The 23,237-nt window shown below is 40.1% G+C and overlaps 4 protein-coding genes across 5 annotated transcripts in view; all 4 read right to left on the bottom strand.

Moving 5' to 3' along the window:
- Positions 1-2,140: 2,140 nt before the first annotated feature.
- RNASE6 (ribonuclease A family member k6) lies at positions 2,141-4,061 on the bottom strand. Its single transcript, XM_006918302.2, has 2 exons — positions 3,849-4,061; positions 2,141-2,909 (listed from the first exon to the last, which is right to left on the bottom strand). The coding sequence occupies exon 2, from the start codon at positions 2,902-2,904 to the stop codon at positions 2,440-2,442; it is 465 nt and encodes a 154-aa protein (XP_006918364.1). The 5' UTR covers positions 2,905-2,909; positions 3,849-4,061; the 3' UTR covers positions 2,141-2,439.
- A 6,566-nt stretch (positions 4,062-10,627) lies between these two features.
- EDDM3B (epididymal protein 3B) lies at positions 10,628-11,068 on the bottom strand. The gene is given in 1 exon segment (XM_006926983.1): positions 10,628-11,068. A coding segment is annotated over 1 exon segment (441 nt).
- Positions 11,069-14,734: 3,666 nt separating this feature from the next.
- On the bottom strand, positions 14,735-18,349 carry RNASE4 (ribonuclease A family member 4). The gene is given in 4 exon segments (XM_006926933.3): positions 14,735-15,048; positions 15,051-15,398; positions 15,400-15,512; positions 18,301-18,349. Coding segments are annotated over 4 exon segments (654 nt in total). The 3' UTR covers positions 14,735-14,904.
- A 3,633-nt stretch (positions 18,350-21,982) lies between these two features.
- Positions 21,983-23,237, bottom strand: part of ANG (angiogenin) — a 12,635-nt gene continuing 11,380 nt past the window's right edge. For both annotated transcript variants that reach the window (XM_015594396.2, XM_015594393.2), the window contains exon 3: positions 21,983-22,614. In XM_015594396.2, the coding sequence (XP_015449882.1) occupies positions 22,156-22,596 (441 nt within the window). In that variant the 5' untranslated portion in view covers positions 22,597-22,614 and the 3' untranslated portion in view covers positions 21,983-22,155. The remainder of the gene's footprint in view (positions 22,615-23,237) is intronic.

Below are 23,237 nucleotides of genomic sequence, written 5' to 3'. Positions count from 1 at the left end.
ACCCAGAGTCACCTCACTAGAACAAAAGATGCTCCTAGTGCTCTTACCACTTAGGAATTTGCAAGGCTTCCAGGAGCTTTGTGCCAGGAACCAGGTTGGGGGCAGAAACCAATACATATTTTATTTTTTCTCACAGGGATCTAGTCATTATTATTTTTCTAAAAGCTCCTAGGTTGAATTTAATATGAAGCCAGAGTTGAGAGTTGCCGGAACATTTGCTGAATTTATTTCTAAGCTTTGCCTATATTTAGATCATTCTATGTCTGTCAGGTTATTTAAGTTGATTTAGGGATACAGCTAAATGAACTTCCGATTTAGTCAATTATCTTGACTCTTCCACAGTACATAACTGCGTGTAGAAAACAAACAAATCTGGGATAGTTTCCATCTCAGTCTAGTCCATTTATTTCAAACTAATACCTTCTAAGAGTTTGAGCTTAAAAGATTGTTTCAGAGTTACCCTCATTCTTACTTCCTACAGCTGTTACGGGGTGGGAAGGGAGGACTTGGGGAGGGGAGAGGAGGATTAGATATTGCTGCAAGTTTCTAAAAGATGGCATTTGTATTTTGTTTTTAATTTTTGTTGCAAGATATTTTCAGTACTTTTAAGGTGACAGAAAATAAAATGAAATAGAATGTACACCCCACACATAATTTTGCTATTTTTTAAGTAGTATTTCATGCTCCCTAATGTTTCTAACAGTTTAAAATTTCTGTAGCACATATTTCTTCAACCCATGAGTTCCTTTTAATATATAAAAAATAAGAATGTAAGTGAATTGTTCAATGAAAGGAAGTTCAGTCTTTTACTAGGTTATTTTTACTAGCCTACTTCCAAAGAATCTCTGGAAATGTCCAGATAATGTTTATATGGTACATAAATCCATTTTGATTACCACTCAGGTCACCACATGCCATCTGAAGACCCCTTTCCCTGAGGATGCTGCTACTTTCCTACACGGGTTCACACCAAACACTAGCATAGATCCTTTCCACTACTCCCCACAGAATTTACTTGAAGACTGAAACTGTGAAATGTAAATGCAGCGCAGCTTAAAGGTGATTACCGTTGAGAGCTGCTTTAAATTGGAGAACTCAATTCCCACCACAGCGTTCCACTTACTAGGTACCCACCTTCTCAGGTGCCAGATTGCCCTGGTCTGCTTATCTCTTCCTTGAATATTCATCACCCTTGGAATCCAGGCTCTTGAAACCTGAAATTTAGTATTCCATTCTTTGTTCCTAAGACATGACATAAATGTGTGGCATAAAGGAAGGTAAGCCCAATTGGCACATCTATTAAAGGAATAGTCTGCTTTGGAAAGAACCATTCTGTAGCATGGGTAATTGACACTCTTATAACTTTTTCAATATGTGGCCTTTCCAATGTGCATTGTCTTTGGCTGCTACTCAAAAACTAATCACTCTACAAAGGCGTTTGACTTACGTTGGCCTTCTAACTCTAGAGGTTAGTGGCCAATAATTCTAGGAGTTGACAAAGAAACTGAAACGATCTCTGTGAAAGCAACCTATGAAGGGGAACAGAATATGCCACCCCAAAATATGCCTCTTTGCCATAAAGATTATTTTGAGTTGATCATTTTCAGGAACTGCAGAATAGGGTAAGTTCTAAAAACAGAGTGGACTTTATCCTTTTATAAGGGAAATTTATATTATAAAAGGGGCCTGTACCAGGAAGAAGGCTATTACCAGAGATCACTTTTTTTCATCTGAGAGACTTATCTATATGGCAAGGCAACTTTTGTTTACCATACATTTACTCTTCTCACCTACCTATGAATTGTCTTCCTGCTCTTTGAAGCCCCAGACTCTTACCTTATTCCTTAGCTCAGGATAGTATATAAGGCTCAATCCTCTGGCCACTTTTTGAGTCTCATATCTTTCTGGGGTTTCCATATAGAATTAAAATATTTTTCTCCTATTAATTTGTCTTTTTATTACAGAGGGATTCTCAGCCAAAAACTTAGAAGGATAGAGGAAAAAATATTTTTCTTACCCTGCACCTAAGGCCAAGATAGTTCTCCTTGGAATACTGGCAAAAGCAGCTAGATCTCTCTAGCCTAGCAATGGTGTGAAAGGGATCTCAAACACTCATATACTCATTAGAATGCAGCAGAAAATGGTTTTATTGCTGTGAACACAGTGCAACAAAGCTTGGCAGAAGTTCCGAGATTAAAAATATGGAGGTCTGAACCCTTCTTTGTCCTCTTCCCTATTGTCTTTCTTTGAAACACATAGAGCTCCAAAGCAGAAAAGAATCTTTTTGTTCCAACTCTGGTCTGGGGTATCCTTGGCACTCTAATTCTCCAAATACCATCCTTTCTTCTATGGGAACCAGGGAAATCAACGAAAGAAAAGTACAGGCAGAAGAGCTCATAAGAGAACCTGTACCAAGTGAGAGGAAAAGTGATGAAAACTTTAAATAACCTTATCTAAGTGTACAGGAACCAACTGATAGGGAGGGTCACTCTTTTGAGGGGGGTCACAGGCAATAATGAAGAACTTGGACTGGTTAGCTTCTTTGTAGCGGCAGGCAGGATACTTCCCTGCAATGAGATTGCAGTTGGTCATATACACACGCTTTGTACTCTGGTGGCAATTCTTCTGACCATTCTTGCAGAAGATGTTAGGTGACATACAGGCAATAGCCACGCTCTGGAAGGAGTCATGCAGAAAGGTGTTTTGAGGCTTACAGTGCCGAGTATAATTATTGACACCACTCATTGCCGTGTTGCATTGAAGAGGGAGTGGCTGTATATGCTGAATTTTAAACCAGCCAGCCTTGGTGAGATTCCTAGGCAAAGCATAAAGTGGACACATTGGTCCCCATAGTCCCAGCAGCAATAGGAGAAGAAATAAACGTTCCAGGAGATCAAGCACCATCTTTTCTGTGTAGGAAGAGGGAAGATAATGGTAGTAATAGAAGCAATAAGAGAAAAATTATTATCTATAACTGTTTAGTTTTTTTTATTGTGCCTTTTAAAATTTCATGGCTCTTTTTTTCTATCCTCTTTCTCACTCAAGTCTCACAATTCTGTGATGAACCTGAAGCCCAGTGAGGACAAATATGAAGTAAGAATAATTAATGTAGAGAGGAGATAAGAGAATTAAAAATGTTAATCGAGCCACAATCAGAGACTGCAATATGCTGGTCAGCCCTTCAGCCAGGCCAGGAGGACACCTTCAGAAAGAAGGAATATTTCTACTGGGATTGCTAACAATCTATTCCCCACACCAGTGAAGGGAAAACAGGAACCAAGAGTCATTCCCTATGGCTAAAACCATGGGGAACCTATGGATTAAAAGCTGGGAGCTGCCAGCAGTACTTTCACTTTACATATTCTTACCTTTTCTGGCTACATATTCTTCTCTTCCTCACTATAGGTCCATATCAAAGGAAATGGGAACTAAAGAATGACATATGAATTGAATTCTCTGAACACTCAGGGTCCCTCTCAGTGCCTTTACTCTGTCTGTGGAGGGTTACCCCTTTTCTAACAAACTTTCCTTTTGACTCTAACTTTGGTGTGTTTGTGTGTTGAATTCTTTCCACACTCTCTGCCAAAGGACTCTCTTCTCTTGGTTCAGGGCTTGGTTTCCCCACTACTCGGGGAAATTTGCCCTGTCCTGCATCAAGAAGACTTTTCCTGTGATTGGCAGATTCCAACCTTCTCTTTATTCTGTACTTGTGTGTTTGATGGCTCCCATGTGGGAAATCTTTGTTTCTTCCCTCTTACCTTCTGAAATATCTATTCTCCATTGATTTGACCTGGACTTCCCAGCCATCTTCACTGTTCTAGTCTCCCCAGCCCTGATTCGTCTCTTACCAGGTCTCCACACTGGTGCTCCGCTGAGAACAGAGGCAGTAGTTAGTTATAGGCTGAGACTTTTGTGGGCTGTTACTCTTCTAGGCAAGCCAGAGCTGCCTGCTTGCTGCAAAGGAAGAATTCTGAGACCTGAAGAAAGAAAAATGTAGGGCTTGCAAGATGATCCTCTTGTGCACAGTGTGAATGAGATGCTTAGATCTTCAAACTTGCAGTTTAAAATAGTATCAATATCACTGTAGAAACAGGAAGAGTAAGCTTACATAAAGAGTGTGACTCAAAACTCACAGTTTTGAGGAACTGATCACTTCCTGATATGGGTTGGACACTTCCTTCCTGAGCTGAAGCATCAGTTTTCTGAAGCTCTATTGATGCAGGACAGGGAGAATGCCCTGGAGTGGGGACTCAAGTTCTGCACCAAGAGAAGGAGAGTTCCTGACTGCGCAAAGGAAAGAATTCAAGCGCCCGCCAGAGTTAGAGTCAAAATGAAAGTTTATTAGAGAAGGAACAGACAGAGACGTGGTCTCCTCTCAAAGACAGAATGAGGGAGATGGAACGGGACTGAGAGGGACAATGAGAGGCTCCAATTATCTATAGTACAAAAATGATGTCTGTTTATAGCCAAGTTGCAGGATACAAGGTTAATATACCAAAATCAACTGCTTTCTTATATACCAGCAATGAACAATTGGAATTTGAAATTTAAAACACACATACACAAACATTTATGTTAGCACCAAAATATATACAAAATCCATATGAGGAAAGCTATCAAACTCTGATGAAATAAACCAGAGGATCTAAATAAATAGAGAGATATTCTATGTTCATGCTGAAAGAAACCAGAATGTGTCACTCCAAAATATGGGTCTTTGACATACAAATTATTTTGCACCGAAGGCAATTAAGAATCAGTAAATGCAGAAAAAGCTCCTCCTTTTTAGCCTCTAAGCAGGAAATAAATTCTCCTTTTACCAAAGACAGACTCTTAACAGCCCAGAGAGGGCTCCAGAGTAGTCTGCAAACAAACCTTGTTAAACTAACACTTATCTTCCTAGTTACTTTTTTAAAAAACCATTTACTACCAGTAGACCAAATCCCTGTCTTGTCAGTTCTTCACAAATTTGTTTCTTTGTCTAAAAGATATTGTTGCGATCACAAAGCCAATGTGCTCAGCACATCAAATATTTAATATTGAATAGATCAGAGTTTGGAACAGGGAAAGGTTTTATTTATCAAAATGGCACCATATTAGAAGATTGGAGACTTCTAGTTTTTTCAAATCCATCTTAAGAAAGTACAGAGTTCAACCATCTCTTATCACAAGAAAAAGGAGTAGGTGTAGGGGAAGAGGTAGATGAGATATCTAGACAATCAGGTACCCACAGGGTTCCAAGGAGGAGCAGCAAAATCTTCTGTTCTTAGTAAGTTTTTAACTCCTGCTGATCTAAGCTGGTCCTGAGATTTCTGTAAATCTTTGATGAACAGTTACAGCTTTGTATATCTTTTCCCACCTATTCAAGAGACTTTTTTACCTCTAGCCAATTAGCATGTCTACAATAGAAACTGTTTGCCTGAAGGCCCGGGGAGATATGCAGGCTTGAATTTACAGTAAGCATCAGATGGAAGAGAAGCAGAAACACTGCATCTGGTTACAGTATAAAAGCTTCCTGCTCAGTTCTTTGCATCTGCATTCTCTCCTGAAGACTCTCATGTACATGTAAAAATTTAATAGAATTTGTATGTTTTTTCTCTATTGATCTTGTCAGTTTAATTTTTAGAACCAGCTAGGGACCCAAAGAGGGTCAAAGAAAACTTTTTCCTCCTCTACAATGCATAGGAAAAATCTAGGTTCAGTACCATAATCTTTTAGCACAAATGATGCCATTTGGGGCCTAATTTTTTTTTCTTTAACAAAGCAAACCTAGATTTAATACCTGATCTAAACGCAGTGAAAACCTCTCCCAGAAACATAATCTTAATCAACCATTATGAAATTTTCTGGTCAAGCACCAGTAAGGTAGGTAATCTTTTGAGTAGGCCCTCTCCTAGAAAAATGAGGCAAACTACATAATAAAAAAAACTTCCCTTTCTGATTCTCCAAAGGAAAGCTGTTCTGGCCCCAAAGTAATTCTTTCTTTTCTTTCATTAATAGCTTCCTTGCCCACCCTGCTTTCTATAAAACCTTTAATTTTATATAACACCTCAGAGAGCCATTCTAGTTGCTATATGGGATGCTGCCTGATTGATGAATTGCTTAATAAAGCCAATTAGATGTTCAAATTTACTTGGTTGAATTTTGTTTTCTAACTGATAGGAGAGATCACCATGGACTAGAGCCTATAGGCTTCTCAACTGCTGCGGACTAAACTGGAATATAAATATAGGAAAGACTGTCACAAAGTAGCAACAGGTGGCTGGAATGTGTATGGTATATTCCGGTGAGACTGCATAGTGACTTGGCCCCAGGGTAGAAGGAATGCCAAATAAGCTGACCACAAGAATGCCATCACCCCATCACCCCCTACGCAAAAATGCAGAAGTAGTTGATTATTGCCTCCCTTCTAAGCACTTACTCCATTACAGATGTGGAAATCGCTGTTTCTCATTCCGGTAAAGAAAATCCACCATTACTAGGAGCATGCTTTGTCCCCGGGTTATAAAAGCAGCCAAGCAGAGACAGCCCCCAGGTCAGTCACAAAGGAGAGGAAGATTCTCCTTTGTGTTCCCTCCCTTGTGCTGGAGCATAAATTTAAAATTTAAAATTTTAAAAATTTAATCCTTGCACTACTACTTGAGATTCAGACCCTGGGGACAGTGTAGGGGAGGGGAAAAAATCTTTTCCTTTTATCCTTCTAGGTGCTTAACAAGGGCCTCTGTAACAAAAGGCAGATTAACAAGGGAAAAACAAACCGAAGTTGTTAGTATGAATATCATATTAATATGGGAGAAACTCAGGGATGAGTAACTCAAAGAGGTGGCTAGAACTTGGACTTACACACCATTTATAGCTGAAACAAAGGAAGAAGCAGATAGGGGAGGCAAGTTATAGAAAAATGACTAGAAAAAGCATAGTATATTAGTGTAAGTTTTGTTATGCAGATGTAATACTTTGCCTTCTCCATTAATAAGAGCTTCTTGTGACTTAGAGTTATCTTTTCCTTTCTAGTACAAAGAGGAATACAACCTTACAAATTGACATTTCCTTTGTAACTGTAAATTTGCCCTACAAAAGTGTCGACATAAGAAACATCCAAAACTGTAGGAAGTTTTTGAGTTTATTTGAGCCAAACTGATGACATATGCTAGGGAGCAAGATCTCAGATGCTCTGGAGAATAACGGTTTTGCGGCTTTTATGCATTTGAAATTAAGAAGGGAAAGTAAGGAAGATTATACAGATATGGGAGAAAACAAGGTGAGGAATGGATTACATAGTTGTTAACAAGATTATGTGCTCTCTTGAGGGTGGTTGAGGCTTTTTTCAAAGGTGTGTTAACCAAGATATATGAAACAATGTAAAGGGCTTGCTTAAGGGAAAGATAAACCTTTGATCACTCACCCTGACCTACCCAGTTAGGAATTTATGATCAGATCATCCTGTGAAGTTACTTTCCATGGAACCTCTTTTTTTCATCCACGAAAGGATAATATCTATTCTGCTTTCAGAGCTTCTCTTTTGTCTGTTGTTTCTTAAAATCATCCTTATGCCAAAGAGGCGTACTTTAGAGTGATATATTCTGGTCTCCTACAAGAGAGTCCAGTTAGCTTAGCTTGGCTCTCATGACCATCACGTGGCTCAGCAGAGGAGCTTGGGTACCTTGATGGACAGCCTCACCAATGCTTCGCACAGAAAGAGAAAAAATGGTTCCCTAAGGGAAGTGAATATACAGCCATCTACATGGGGGAAGTGGATATGAGAAAGCCCAAGCAACGACAGAAAGTTATTTATACTAAATGCATTTAAATATATTTTCTTCCTATACTGTTTTTTGTTTTGTTTTGTTTTTTTACAATTTTTCCCCCTCTTTGATCCCTGCTGCACACCCCCCCCCCACCCCCTACTTCCACCATGACCTAAGGATGTTGCCGTTTCTCCTTAAGAACTGGATCCCTTGTGCTGGCTGGAAAATTACTGTTTGGCTATCGCCCATGGGAACATATGCTCTAACAATAAGCTTTCCGCTTCTGTACTCCCCGCTTGCACAACCGACCTGTGGGTTGACAGTTAGTAAGAAGAAGAAAAATAGGCTTGTGTGTTCAAACAGGATGAAGAATAGGGGTTTAGGGCTTAAAAACCCTGTACCTCTACATTTCAGGGCTGCTTAATTTGAGGTCTACGTACCCCTGGCAGACCCAGCTGGCTGAATAAAGAGTGTGTTTCCTATAACTCACTGATTTCTGGTGGTCCGTGTGTCTATCAGGGGCTGATGGCTACAACATCTGAAGGCGGGGCATCTCCTCCTACACGGTGGCGGCATGCACCTGAGGCCTGGGGCACCCGGGGTATGGTCCGTGGCTCCAAATGGGGCGCGAACCCAGGACCTTCTGCGTGTACAGCAGACATGCTAACCACTACACTATGCAGCCACCCCTTCTTGTACTGTTTTGAATCACCATATTTTAATCCTTTAATAAAAGCAACTTTTAAAGAGTTTTTTAAATGAGTTACGTGTGTCAGAGCCAAGCTCATTGTGTCGACTATGCCAAGTATCAGCGGTATTGCTGATCGAGAAGGGAAAGTTCAATGGTGAGAGGCCCAGCTGGAAGAATGCACAAGAGGCCGACATGAGAATGAAACGGCAGGCAACAACTTTATTGTGCAGAGCACACTTCTGTTGGGAAGTGCAGCTCTATTGGAGGGAGCACAGTATTCTTCTGCTCCCCTTTCTTGTGTTTCTCTTCTGCTCTTCAGGGGACCGCATGCCTCCACACATAGCAGAGTACAATAACGACCTTCAGCCACACATGCATGATACAATAAGCTGAATTATGTTTACGTATTTTAGGTGCAGGTGCTCGACTACACTTATGCTAAATCAGGGGCCCTATCCCTAGCCGCGGGCCTGGATCACAGCCAGACCTTGGGCCAGTCAGGCCTGGAAAACTTATATAGGAGACCAGAATAGACCACCCTAAAATATGAATATTTGATCCCAAAATATGTTACTACATTTCGAAGCAGCATTTATCAAGTGAGAAAAACAATTGGCATTATTCATATATAAATTGATTACTGATGAAGAACAACTGGTTTAACACTAACCTCTTATGAGTTTGATGGGTATAGGTCATCATCTCCCAGGTACACTGAAAAATTGCAAAGTTGAGGAGCTGCCCTTGGAACATGATGAACAAGCGAGGCTCATTGGCTACTCATTGAGGCCTGGATTCTAGGAAGGTGAGCAGTCACCTAATTCAACATGTTGACACTGTGGCCTTTTCTCTAATCATTTCAAGGCTGGAGTCATTCAACAATGCAGGGTTCTGAAGAACACAAGGTACTGCACTTTAATGTTTGGTATTTTTCCTCTCCATACCTGCCCTAGGCAAAATTATATGAAGCGAACATTCCTCTTACTGTGGATCTCTCTCCCACACTTAGCAAACAGAATTCTAGTGGACTCTACTTACTTGTGTCTTCAACATTTCCTTCCTCTGTTTCACACACACACAAAAATTTAAATCTTAAGACCCATTCTTAAGAAGCATTGCATTTTAAAGTCCTCTAACCCCACCCTATTTCTCTGTTAAGTAAAAATGATTATTATCAGATAAACTCAATTGTGCTAATATCTTCTATGTAGCATATTATTTTTCAGGAAACATAATGCCCTAACCCATCTAAAATGCATTAGCCTCCTCAGAGACATTCTTAACAAATGAGTCCAGTAAAGACCTCTGTTATTCTATGGCTAATGAAGAAGGTCCTTTATAATCCTGGGAATAGCTTTCATACAGATGACAGCCTACGGTATTTTTATATTAGAAATCTCTATCTTCTGGAGCCGGGGAGAGGAGATGATTGACGGGCACTTGTAATGTTGGTTTTATCAATGTCAAAATTAAAGTACAAAGCCAAAGGATAGGAAAGGAAGAAAAGCAATGTTGAATGAGTATCTACTTTGAGCCAGAACCATGCTACAAGTTTTATATCCAATCACCTCTGGCTGCATCACCCAATCTAGGTAGAACTCAGCATGTCAACACCATCAATGCCTAGGTCACAACTATTCCCCAGCTTAGCACATAAACATTTACACTCTCATCATACATATAAACATATTACACACATATAACACACACCTTAAACCTACACACAGCACAAATCACATCCAAGCATAATCTGTATCACACACACCTCTAACAATTATACCAATCACACAACACATAATCTGCACATATAACATTATAAATATCACACACAGTGGAATGATGTAATTTATTCAGGAAACTGAAGATCATTTAGCTTGGGTAGGTATAAGGAGTCAATATCAGGAAAGTCCTCGGGATAGTTAAAAAGAGATGCCATATGAGCTGAATCTTAGAAAAAAAAAATAGATGTAAATCAGGTAAACAAAGACATAAGGGTATTCCAGGCAGAGAACAAACACAGGCAAATTTATGATATCAAGAATCCATGTGATACATAACTCTAAGCAGCTGGAAAACATTGGCACATAAATGCAAAGTTGGGAGCAGCAAGGGCTATTGATGTAGGCAGGGGCCACCATTTGGGAAGCACCGAACACTCTACTAAAACGTGGGGGTAGGGGTAGACTTTCTAGCTGCTGATACCTTCTAACAATCGGATGTCCTCTATGCTATCAACAAACCCACTCATGCCGCAATGGAATTCAATATAGCTGTAGCTCCTCTGCTCTTTATAGCTCTTTTTGTTATTTGCCAGGTCACACTTGAGTATTTTGAAGGGATATGGGGCCCATATATATACATTTCTGTAGCGATCTCTCCAGTTCCTGATGCATATATGCTCAATTTGGTGCCATAAGGTATAGATGAAGATGTGATAGTTCTTGTCTTTTGGAGCTTATCTTTCCCTCATGAGATTATTGCATCTATAGTCACCGAATTCCCAGCTTGTACTCAGGTGGTGCTGTTTCATGAATTCCCTCCAGGAAAGGTTCTGGCTGTCTGCAAGGAGCCCGCATAGGGGAAACAGCAGGACCAAGAGAGGGCCTAAGGTTTTTAGCGAAGATGACATCTCAGTCACCAGAGCCACCTGTGGGTCTACTGGGAGGAGAGAGGAAAGCATTATTGCAACACTGCCCTAAGAGCTGAGCTCCACCTTAAAACTCCTTTGCCTGCTAATACAGACATGTAGGCCCAATATTACTGCTTGGTTCCCAGACTAGATTAGTCTCATTGGACGATAAAACTTATAAGTACTGAAAATGTGCTAAAGCCTGCGTGAGACAAGCACAAAATTGAAAGAAATAGGTGAAGTTTATTTTGAGAATTCCAAACATCTCCTGTCTAACCTCTCTTCCACCCAAACTGAGGCATCAATCACCCTCTAGCTAGCTCTGTTTTACAGTCCAGATTGGTTCTCAGAACGGCATGTGTTCAAAAGAGAATAGTATTTTAAGCTTTATGTCTATGAAGTAGAAAGGGTTGTCACCCTTTAAGGGAATGTAGAAGGTAAGTAAAGACTTGAGAGATATTTTCCAAGTAGAAAGGCTTTGGTTCCCTGAAATTCCAGGCTGCAATTAAACAACTGACTCTGCAGATGGTGCTTATTGAATCTTGACTTCCTTATAACACTTCCCCAAAGCCTGTGTGAAACATGTTATTACTTCTGACTACCCACTTCCCTTTTCAGAGGTCATTTCCCTAATTATCATCAAGATAAATAATCTTCATTTGTCCTTAAGAATGTTATCATAAAAGGAACTCCAGTTTTGAAATATTGTTCTAATCAATTAAGTATCAAGACTGAAACTACCCTCACAGGAACTACGCTGGTCAAAATCAGGGCCTAGAGATGTTTGAAAAGGTTTCGTCTTTAAACCAGCTCTCTGACCTCAGTAACCACGAGGAGGTCCCTATAGAACCTCTAACCTTGTAACAGAGTGAAATGCTCTCTCTCCCTACTTGACACAGGCTAATAGCTCCTATAGCAAGGCTAATAGCTCCTATAGATTTGCTATTTAACTAGAGGAACTCTGCTTGAGGCTTGAGTTATTTTGCGTGAACATCAGCCTTTTGTCAGAAGGGCCCTCCCCTGAGGAGGTTGGAAGTGTGTACAGAATAGTGACTTTATAAAAGATTTACAGGAGCATCAGGGCTGACTCAGATCAGCAGAGGTCAACAAAAAGATTCCGAGATTTCGCAGTCTTCCTAGGTACCTAGCTATCTAGAGCTTTCATCTACCTCTTGCCCCACTTCTCTTCCCTTCCCTGGACATAAAGGACGCTGGACTTTGGGGCGCTCTTAAGATGGATTTGAGGAACTATTGAGAGCTCCCATCTTCTCAATTGGCGCCTTCTTAATCAATAAACCTTTCCTTACTTCAAACTCTGATCTACTGAATAGCATTTTGAAGCATAGGGCACACAGACCTTGAATCAGTAGCAACTTGATTCTCAGGTCTCTCAGCACTGATGTCTTCAAACAGGCCTATTATAATAATAGCTCCTTCACAGACCTGTGAGAGTTTAATGAGATTTGTGTGAGAGCACTTCTGAGAATGTCAGGCACAGAACAAGGAACAGGCACTTTTTGTTTGGTGGCCCCCTATCTCTGGCTCAAATTGGCCTAATTAGGATTAAAAGACTAGGATTCAAGCTGCTTCAATGTATTACGCTTAGAAAGGTTGGGGAAAGAAGGGGGGATGTATCAGTGAGATTAATGCTGAGTTGAATTCAGGTCTTTGCTTCTTATAAGTTGGATCACTTTCCATTCTTAAGTCTACCTTCTAGAAATGCAATCATGCCTCTTCTAGTGTTTCTGGGCCTTTTCTCGCAAGCATCCTTAGCACCAACCCTTCTAACTCTAACTCACCTTATTCAGATCCAATACTCACGTCACTTGTAATAGTAGGGATCAGTACCTTGATCTAAAGAGTAGAGGTTCTGTGTCCTTCCTCTGTTTGCAGCACCAAGAAGTCTTGCAGCAGTGAATAAAGGAATAGGTGTGGGAGGTACAGATGGTGGTGAGGGGAGGTACACATGGTGGTGAGGGAGAGGGGACAGCCTTAGTATGTGAACCTGTTTCTTTATCTTCTCATCTAGAACAGTTGGGTTCACTCTGAGAATAGCCCGAAGCCAAGGTGTCAGACATCAAAGACTGACTTTTGGGTACAAAGAAATCGTAAGGCCCTGGGGACAGATGTTAGAGAACAAAATTCAAACAAGTAAGTTTGAAGATCTAAGTGGCTTTATTAAGTAATTCATGAATATGGTAGCATCCCATCTAGCCACTAGAAGGGTGCTCAGAAGAGCTGAACAAAATGGAAGATTTTTATAGGCAGAAATAGGGTGGGACTAAGAAGTTAAAAGAGTGGATTATTTCAAGCAAAAACAACTTCTCTTAGGGAAAGGCAGGGGATCTTACTAGGCGGATTACCTCAGATCAGGAAATTCCAGACTGATTGGTTTAAAATTCCACTTGTGGGAGAAGCTAAAAATTTTATTTATGATTTCTCATACTTGCGATTTTTTTGACTTTCAGGTGGTGTGAAAGCCATGTGCAATCAGTAGAAACTGGCTGGGCTAAGCTATGGTGTTCAGTAGTGTTAAAAAAAGAAACAACAGTACAAAATGGAGTCACTTTTGGTGACTATATTAGCTTGATTGTTGTAATTATTTCACAATGCATATATATATATATTAAATAATGTTGTACATCTTAAATACAAACAATATATATCTGCTGTAATTCAAGTATTTTCAATTTAATCCTTTCATGCACACGTGCACACACACATTCACAAACATACCTTCCTTCTTTAGCTGCTAGTGTCTTCATACATCTCTGTTCTCAATTTGTTTCTAAACATTCAAAGGGAGAAGGGAGGGGTGTGAGAACTGCCTTTGAGAGGAATCATTCCCTTTAGAGTAAATGAGACAGTTTCTGTGATGTGGTCATCCATCTAATAGGCTTTAGTCTTGGCCCAGTTTATGAGGATACTAAGGTATATGCATGTTATAAACTAGAGAAGAATTAAAAGAGGACAGAAGAAAATAAATAATCCCCCGTGCAAGAACCATAGCACAGTCTTCACAGATACCTGCAGTGTGAGTTCTTTATTATAAGGAAAACATGAACAATCTTTCAGTCAGGAAGAGTGAGTGAGTCTTAATGATCCAGTACATTGTTAATACTCTGGCTTCCTACGGTGATTCGAAAGTTTGGGAAGAGTAAAAGAGAAATCTTTGTATCATTTCTTGATCTTATTAGATCCAAACATAACACGCTTGCCAAATTATACAGATAGAGCTCCCATTTTGCCAGTATATATTTCCAAGTTTTTAATGCTTCCCCCAACAGCTGACCTTTGGGAATAACAAAAAGCAGATCCTTTTAACACACTCCTTGTGATGAAATAGAAAAAGCCTTGAATTAATAGCCAGTTAAAGTGGATTTTTGTCTCAGCTTCTCCACTAACTTCATGGTCTTCAGCAAATCCCTTAACTTTGGGCTCCTATGTATAACAACATCAGTATCACAAGGGTGCTGTAGTAGTAAAATGAAATAACTGAGATGAAAGAATTTTGAAATGCTTGAAATGCTATATATATATATATATATATATGCATATATATACACACACACACATATATATATAATGCTATATATATGTAAAATGACTAAATTGCAGAGGTGAGAATCTGAGGGAAGTAAGCTGACCAGTAATATAAAAGGAAGCAGAAGAATTTACAGAAAAGTTTATTACAGAAAACGAAATGGGTTATATAGAGGAGAAAAAAATAAGCAGAGGAGACAACCTGGTACTGCTCAAATGCATTCATTACTCATTGTTATTCAAGCAGTAAGTTAAAGGCCGACCATGGGGCCATAACCCTTGCAGGGTGGCATCTATCTGGCAAAGTGCATAGGCAGCGCCGGATTACCGTCACGGGCAATGACAACCTGTCTAGTACCAGTCATGGCCCGATATCTGCACTTGGGGGCCTTGGAACCTGCTATCAGCCTGCAGTCTGTGGCATTCACTACACTCCACTCTCATGGCAGTTCATCTCACCAGTCCTGCACTGGATATTGGTGGTGCTGCAGATATTAATAATTTTCCAGATGTCCTCATGGATGAAGGTGTTGAAGTACTTGCAATAACGCGAAGTCATCTTCCGTCTTTGCATCAACAAGTTGCAGTAGCTTTCATTGCGATTTGTCACCTTAGAGTCCACATGTTGCCGCAAGAATCGTTGGTACATGTGATCCTGGCCATAGGAGGGCTGCAGCAGCCCCAGCCCCAGGAGGGTCAGCAACAAGAGCAGAAGCAATGAAAGGATCCTCTGGAGAGCCATCACTACCTTGGAGGTGCCTAGAGAGAAACAAAGGGGCAGGAAAAAGGAAGGTAACAATTGGGCACCAGAGAGAGGTGTTCAGAATGGCAAGCTAATACTTCCTCGACTCTATAGTGTCCTCGTTTTTCCTTGTTATATGTACCATCTCCCTACTCTTCTCTGCTCACAAATTCTCTCGACACTGCTTCCCCAAGAGTGAACAGTTTTTAAACACAATCTTCTCGGAAAGCAAGAGCCTTTCTCTTGTATAGAGAAGTTGCTGTAGCCAGTACAATGACTCAGGGTAGAGACTGACTGGGTGGCTGTGGGGGTACATTTGGCCTGGATGGTCGGGGTGTGAAAAGGGAGAAAAGGCCAATTTAATAAAGCTGGAAACGTCTGTCTCTTGAGGGAATTCTCTAGTCATATGCTCTTTAGATTGTTTGGCTCCCTGAAGGCTCTGATTCCCAAGAGTTTGGATAGACTCAAGATATCTCGAAGAAAATTTATGAACTGATTTTTATTCCTGACATCTGGGAATTGAGGAATGTGCATAAGAAAGCATAGAGTAACGTTTAGGTTTAGCCTTTCCGCTCAACGTGTCTTTTTTTTAATTAAAAAATTTTTTTAGGTAATAAAATGTTCTAAAATTGAAAAAAAAATTTTCTTCAATTATAGTTGACATATAATATTGTATCAATTTCAGGTATACAAAATAGTGATTAGACTTTTAGGTACCTTATGAAGTGATCACCCCAATAAGTCTAGTACCCATCTGGCACCGTACATAGTTATTACGATATTATTGAGTATATTCCCTATGCTGTAATTTTACATCCCTGTGACTATTTCTATAACTGGCAATTTGTATTTCTTTTTTTCTTTTAATTTTAAGATATTTTATTTTTAAAACAGTTCACGACACTAAGCTCCTGGCCCATTCAATTTGTATTTCTTAATTCCTTCACCTTTTTCACACATGTGGCTATTCTTCTAATGGTATTAGAATCAGGCCCTTTTGGAAATCTTGTTAATACTATTAAAAAAAGGTCAAAAACAGATTATCTAGCCACAGTGCTTTCAAGAGAGTAAATATTGGTTGAATGAACTAATAAATAAAATGAGCGAGCTAATGAACAAATAAAACGAAGTGGGTATAGAGAATGAAAGTGTTTTCCAGGCTTGTGGAACTGACTGATAAGAAAAGCTAAAAAACATTTCAAATATAAATCTAAACAGCACAATCACCACAAAAGAGGACTTGCATGGCGTCCTTCTCCTTGCTGTTTCTATGCACAAAAAACTAAAAAACTAGGCCCTGGTGATACATTCCATTCTCATGCATATATTCTTTTTTTAAAAAAATTATTTATTTTAATTAGTTTCAAGTATACAGTACATTGGTTAGACATCTGTATAGTTTGTAAAATGATCCCAATTGCTCCCTCCCTCCCCTGACCCACTACCTAGCCAACGTATTAATGCTAACTGCATTCTCTATGCCATGCTCCCCATCCCCATGACCTTGTATCAACCACTAATTTGTACTTCTTTAACCCTTCACGCCATTCTCCCAGACCCCAAACCCCTCTTCTCTGTCCGTCACCAAATTGTCCACTATATATGTGTTTGTTTTTGATCAGTTTGTTCTTTTTATTCCTTAGATTCTGCATATAAGTGAAATCATATAGTGTTTATCTTTCTGTCTGATTTAAATACCTTCTAGGTCCATCAAACCAATATCTTTTTCCATCCCTTTCCTTTTAGTCTGTGTGTCTTTTAATTTGAAGTGAGTCTTTTGTATTTTTTTCTTCTTAAAGAAGTCCCTCCAATATTTCTTGTGATACTGGCTTGGTGGTGATAAATTCCTTTAGCTTATTTTTGTCTGGGGAGCTCTTTATCTGTCCTTCAACTCTAAATGATAGCTTTGCTGGATAAATTATTCTTCATTGTATCCTGGGTCTTCATCCTGTCAAATATTTTGCTGCTTTTAATATTCTTTCTTTGTATTTAAACTTTGGCATTTTAATTATGATGAGTCTTGGTGTGGGCCTCTTTGAATCCCTGATTTTTGGAAATCTTTGAGCTTCCTGGGGTTTTATGTCCATTTCCTTCACCAGGTTAGGGAAGTTTTCCATCATTATTTCTTCAAATATCTCTTTAACATCTTGTTTTCCTTCAGGTACCCCTATGAGACGGATATTTTTACCTTTAATAGTGTCCCATGTGCTCCTTAAGTCTTGGTATCTTATCTCTTGTCATTCTGATTGTGTGTCCTTGGCTTTCCCATCCTCTATATAGGGCATTTGATCCATTTCTTTATTCATTTCATTTATTCCATTTAATATACTTCGCATCTCAGATAATGTGTTCTTCATTTCTGACTGGTTCCTTTTTATAATTTCCATTTCCATTTTCGTGTTTTTTATTTCTTTGTTGAAGTTCTCACTGAATTAATCTACACTTCCTATAAGTTCACTGTGCACCTTTATAATCAGTATTTTGAACTCTACATCAGTTAGATTGCTTGACTCCATTATTTCTGGATCTCTGTTCTGTTTTCTCATACGGTTTCTGCTTCTTTGTTTTCCCTTTTTGGCTACCTTTCTGTGTCTGTTTCTATGTACTAAACAAAGCTCCTAAGTCTCCCGATCTTATTAGTGTGGATTTGTGAAGTAGGTGTCTAGTGGCACAGTCCTGAGAGGGGTTCAGCTGCAGGCCAAACTTAGCCCAAGTCTCTACCCCTCTGGGGCCACCTGTTCAGATTCAGCAAGCAATCCACAGATGCTGTGCTTATAGTTGCCTCAAAAGGCCACAGCAGAAACCGAGGCCAGCTGTCTCCAGTGAGAGTCTAGGCGCTGCTCAGCAAGGAGCACCTGTCTCGCTGAGGCTATACCTGGATGTGGCTTAGGTGGGGGCCCTGAGTTGGGGGAGGCGGGGTTTCAGGGAATCTTCTGGGTGGAGCAACCTCTGTTATCCAATTTGATGATGACAGGGCTAGGTGCTGAGTCTGGCATGTTGGTATGGGGGAGGGCTCAACAGGGAACAATGGATACCACCGGTACTTCTATACAGAGCAAGTTTCACCTCAGCCCTCACTCCAACAATGTCTCTCTGTAAATCCCCGGTGCCCCCTGTGCAAAGCAGAATTGGCACTGATGCTCAGAGCAAGCAGGTCCATCACCGTGAAAATCCACTCGCAGATGCGCCCCCTTTAAGAGGCTTCTAGGCAGCCTCCGTCTCACTCAGCTGCTGGAGACCCGGCAGTCCCATGTCCTTGCCCTGTCCTACCTTCTCTTGTTGCAGGGTGCTTTCTTGGACTTCTCCCTAATTGTATGGTTTATTCATCTAGATCCCATGCAATTTTCCCTTGCTGCTGCTTCTTGTTTCTGTCACAACTTTGATTTGTTTGCCAGAGAGATGAACAGAGCCTCTATTATCTATGCCGTTTTTTCCCGTCTCCATCATGCATCTATTCTTGATGCTCCTCTGTCTTGTCAATATCTGACGGTGGTTGTCTTCTCTAGTTGCAGAATCATTTTGTTGGCACTTTTGGCAGTGGAAAATAAACATATGTTGTACAGAGTTACAAAATAAACAAATACAAACCTCCCGAGCCACAACAAAGAAAGCATTGCCATGTAATTTCAGAGCATTGATTTTGCTGGCTGAGTAAAGAAATGAACCCAGACCTATCTGACTCTAAAATCTGCGCTCTTTCCTCAACGACCTACTTATTTCACTCCCCAAATTTCCAGCATATTAAAGACCTCTGTTTTCAGAGTTGCTTCTTTCTAGCAATAGTTTAATTGGGGTAGAACACGGTGAGAATCACTCACCAACACTAACTAGCCAGATGCTGCCATCTGGCTGTCATTCCTGGAATTGGCATGAACTCATGAACTGAATCTACTTGACCCTGGCAATGAGGCAGGGCTGACTCACTAGCACAAAGAAAAATTGTCTCTGATTCAAAAGGAAGTGATCAATCCAAAATAAAAAGGAAAACTTTTTTGAGAGTCAGATAGGCTCATTTCTACATGTGCAATCCAAAGGTTGGCCGCCGCTGACCTAGTTTGGTGTATATGGGTACCAATGTCCTTTATTTTCAAAGATTTTGCTTCATAATGGTAGATCACATCGAGTGACTGACACAGCTTATGAGAGACCTGCATATAAATATCAAACATAACTTCATTCTTTTGAATGCTACTTCCTATATTCACAGACTTTTGCCTGTGCACAGAAAGATAGAAAGCTCCATATTACATTCCAGTGTCAGCAGTTGTAGATATGAGATATGGAATTAGGAAGAGAGAGAAGCAAATGGGTTGTAGGAAGAATAGCAGTGAGAAATGATACTTGATTTACTCCTCACCCCAAGACAAATGAATACAAATTCTGAAGGTATAATTAGCACTTGGGAAATAGCTTCATCACAACAATGTACTTTGAGCTGTTTTCTTCAAACCTAATCTTTCATGGTTAATCTTGCACCTCTAATTTTGCACGATTCTACTTTTTCTCATCCTGTTTCTTTGTGTCCAAGTTAAGTGCTATCGCAATGCCTAGCACATGGTAAACTCTTAGTAAATGTTGGCAATTATCATTTTTACATTTTCCATTTTCCTTGGTTTCCTTTGCTTCCTTCAATCTGGATAAAATAATGAATAACTATACTAAGTTTTATGTATTATTGACCCTTCCCCTCCATTTTGTAGAGACCTGTATTCCCTCCAAATTAAAAGGTTGTTTTTTTAAGCTGAACTATTTTAGCTACTAGAATTTATGCTGTGTTCCTAGAGAAAAATTTCCCCTCCACATTGCATGGAATTGTCTTCCTTCCATGTCACCATTCTTTGAAGGACTAGACATTTTAAGGTTTTTCTTCAAAAACAAAGTACAGCTGACCAGGACTTTAATTCTATTCCTCAAATGATTTGCTTGAGATAAAGACTAATGTGCCTGCCATTTGACATTTCATTCTAAACAGCTTTTGGTTGTGAGAGAACAAGAGACCCAGAGCAAAAAGTACTAAGATCAGCTACCCAGCTGCTGCCTCTTTCATCAGGTCAGGAAGCACCCTCATCTCATTGCCATGTGATTCTCTCGCAGAGTCATTTGCCCTGACACCAGAGTGAGGCATGTAACGATAGTATCTAAGCAGATGTTGGGAGAGGCCATGAGTTTTCACAGCTATCGCATACTCAGTATAATAATGGCCCATGCCTTTGACCTTCCCCATCACAGCCTTGAGTGGGGCAATGATCTCTATGGAAGTCACCTTTCCTCAAATCAAGGAGTTGGTACTGGTCGGATAACTTGAGAAAAGGGTCCAAATATTCTAACAAACAAACAAACAAACAAACAAAAACCAGACCTTTCTCACTTCCTAAAGGCTTTTGAGATTTTACGGTAAGGCAAATTTTCTAGCAAGAGAGGTCTGGAAAACTGTTCTCCCAACTTTCTTAGGAAATGACAGTGATTTCAGTTTTGAAATAGATTAACTCAAGGTGGAGAGATTCGTGTGCTGTGTGTGCACCAGTTAACCTACTTTTCCATCCCTTCCTCCATAAATTTAAATTTTTTCAGTGAGGCCAGGCTCTTCCTGGCACCTGGTGGCACCTGGACACTGATCTATAACTTGAGTATTGAGGAATCGTGGCTTTTGAGCCATTTTAGGGCAATGTAGGCAGCAGGAGAGGCCACCATTGGGAATACTGTGACCACTATCGTCATCTATTCAAAGACAGCAAAACCAATGCTTTATAAATGTAATTCATTTTTTTGTTATTTAGACACCACTTTATGTTTCTGTAAGTATATCTGTAATTTATTAAGAACTACTTTCTAAATAAAATATCCAGGCACCTGTTGATAGAAACTAGGTAACAGGAAGTTAACCACTAAATCTGTGAATTGATTAGTATATTTTACCAAAAAAGTGTCTGTTTACCTAAGTTTGTGTTTACTTGAAAACAAATCTAGTTGAAGAAGAATAAGGGATAAGCTCGGACTCTTTCTGTGAATTCCCTAAGACCTCACAGTAGCCAGATAACAGTTGATAAAGTAGAAGATTAAAGAGAAAATAGTGTAATCAAATTTTTTGGGTTTTATATGAAATAACCATGAGAATATCCTGGGAGTGTTCCATTTAAAACAACATCAATATTACCTCCTGCTTAAGACAAGAGGTGGTTACCAGAAATGAATTTTGGTATTCATGCAGGACTGTGTGTGTGTGTGTGTGTGTGTTTGTGTGTGTGTGTGTGAGAGAGAGAGAGAGAGAGAGAGAGAGAGAGAGAGGAAGTTCAATTAATCTGTTGGTATTTAGTCCTAAACTTTTCTCAAGGTTGAACATTTGTTGTAAAAGTAATACTGGCTTATTTGACAGCAAAAACAATTTGCTCCTCCCCAAAATTCTGCATAGCAGCCATGAGCCCTAAAATTTTCCCAGCTCTCTGTAAGATGAATTTAACATTCCTTCACAGAAAGGTAAAGTCCACCTCCCTACTGACTGAGAAGGGACTAACTGATACCGGAAAAGTCATTTTTATTCCATCCAATCCTCTCACTGAGGATTGAATCCACTGAGTAGAGAAAACGGGGAAAAACAGGCCAAGAATCGCTGAGAAGACTTTGATGCTTACTAATTTCAGAGGCATTTTTATTTATTAAACATATTGTAAAACAGAAAACAAAAGATCCAGGCAGCTCATTTTCTGTGCCCTTGGCAATGAATGTCGCCATCACTCTTCCGGAGTATGCAGAGGGAAATGCAAGGAAAAGAGTGCAAAGCCACTCTGGGCCGGTGGCCTGCTAGTTATGGACGGTAGAAGGACTCATCAAAGTGGACAGGCCAGCCGTTTTCACAGGCAAGAACAATGTCTCTGGACCCTGATGTGGCTTTGTAATAGCAGGGAGGCCGGGGGGATCCTCCCGTATGCTTGCAAATGGTGACCTGGAAGGGAGTCTTGCTTTTTCTGAATGCTCCATTGTAAGGTGTTCCATTCTTATCTTCACAGACAGCCTTAATTTCTTTTTTGGTGGCATGAATAAAGGTGTTGCGATCTTTGCAGGGTGTAGTCATGCCTCGTTTCGCCATCATGCTTTCACAGTATTTCTTATCTCGGCCACTTGGATTGGCATCACGGTGCTGGGTCAGGAAGTGTTGGTACCTGTAGTTATTTTGAGCCAGGGTGGGCAGGGTTAGACCCAGACCCATCATGAAGACCAATAATAGGGGTCCTAGGCCCATCACCATCTCTTCCAACAAAGGCTCCTGCCAAAGGCAAAAGGAGGTGTGGTAGGGCAAATTAGGCAAAAAGGACAGGAATTTTTCTCTCTGACAGGGCATCATGAGCCAGCTACCTTCGATTACCTAATTATATCTATTTTTTCTCTTCCCCTTTAATCTCAAATTTCTTGTCAATCCATTCCTTTTAGAAAGTTAACATAAATTTCCTGAACACGACTTCTAGCTCCAACCATTTTTTCCTATCCTTTAAGGATCACTGAGTACTTACCTTTCTATCAGTCATGGCATTACAGAATCCATTCACACTCTTTAATTCGTTTATCAATTAATTTAATAACAAACATTACATAAGCCCCTACTGGGTACAACAAGGCACTGCGGTAGGTCCTGGAACACACAGACCATTAAGACATACCAAATGCCTCCCTACAGAAAGATGTAGCATCTGTGGGGAAGGGATGGGAACTCCAGTTGACTGAGATGGGACAGTAAGATAGTAGGTGAGAGCTATGAAAAAGAGGAACTTTTAGGGAACCCTGAGCCCAGGGAAGTGTCAATCAGAGGACTGTTAAAGACAGGATTTTAGGTACTCAAGTCAGTAAGTCAGCTGGCTGTGAGAAGAGAGCAACTGAGAGTTTTACCCTGAG

The sequence above is a fragment of the Pteropus alecto genome, unplaced genomic scaffold (assembly GCF_000325575.1).
Source record: "Pteropus alecto unplaced genomic scaffold, ASM32557v1 scaffold1197, whole genome shotgun sequence".
In the NCBI taxonomy this organism is placed as follows: Eukaryota; Metazoa; Chordata; class Mammalia; order Chiroptera; family Pteropodidae; genus Pteropus; species Pteropus alecto.
This window is presented reverse-complemented; position numbering and strand designations above follow the sequence as displayed.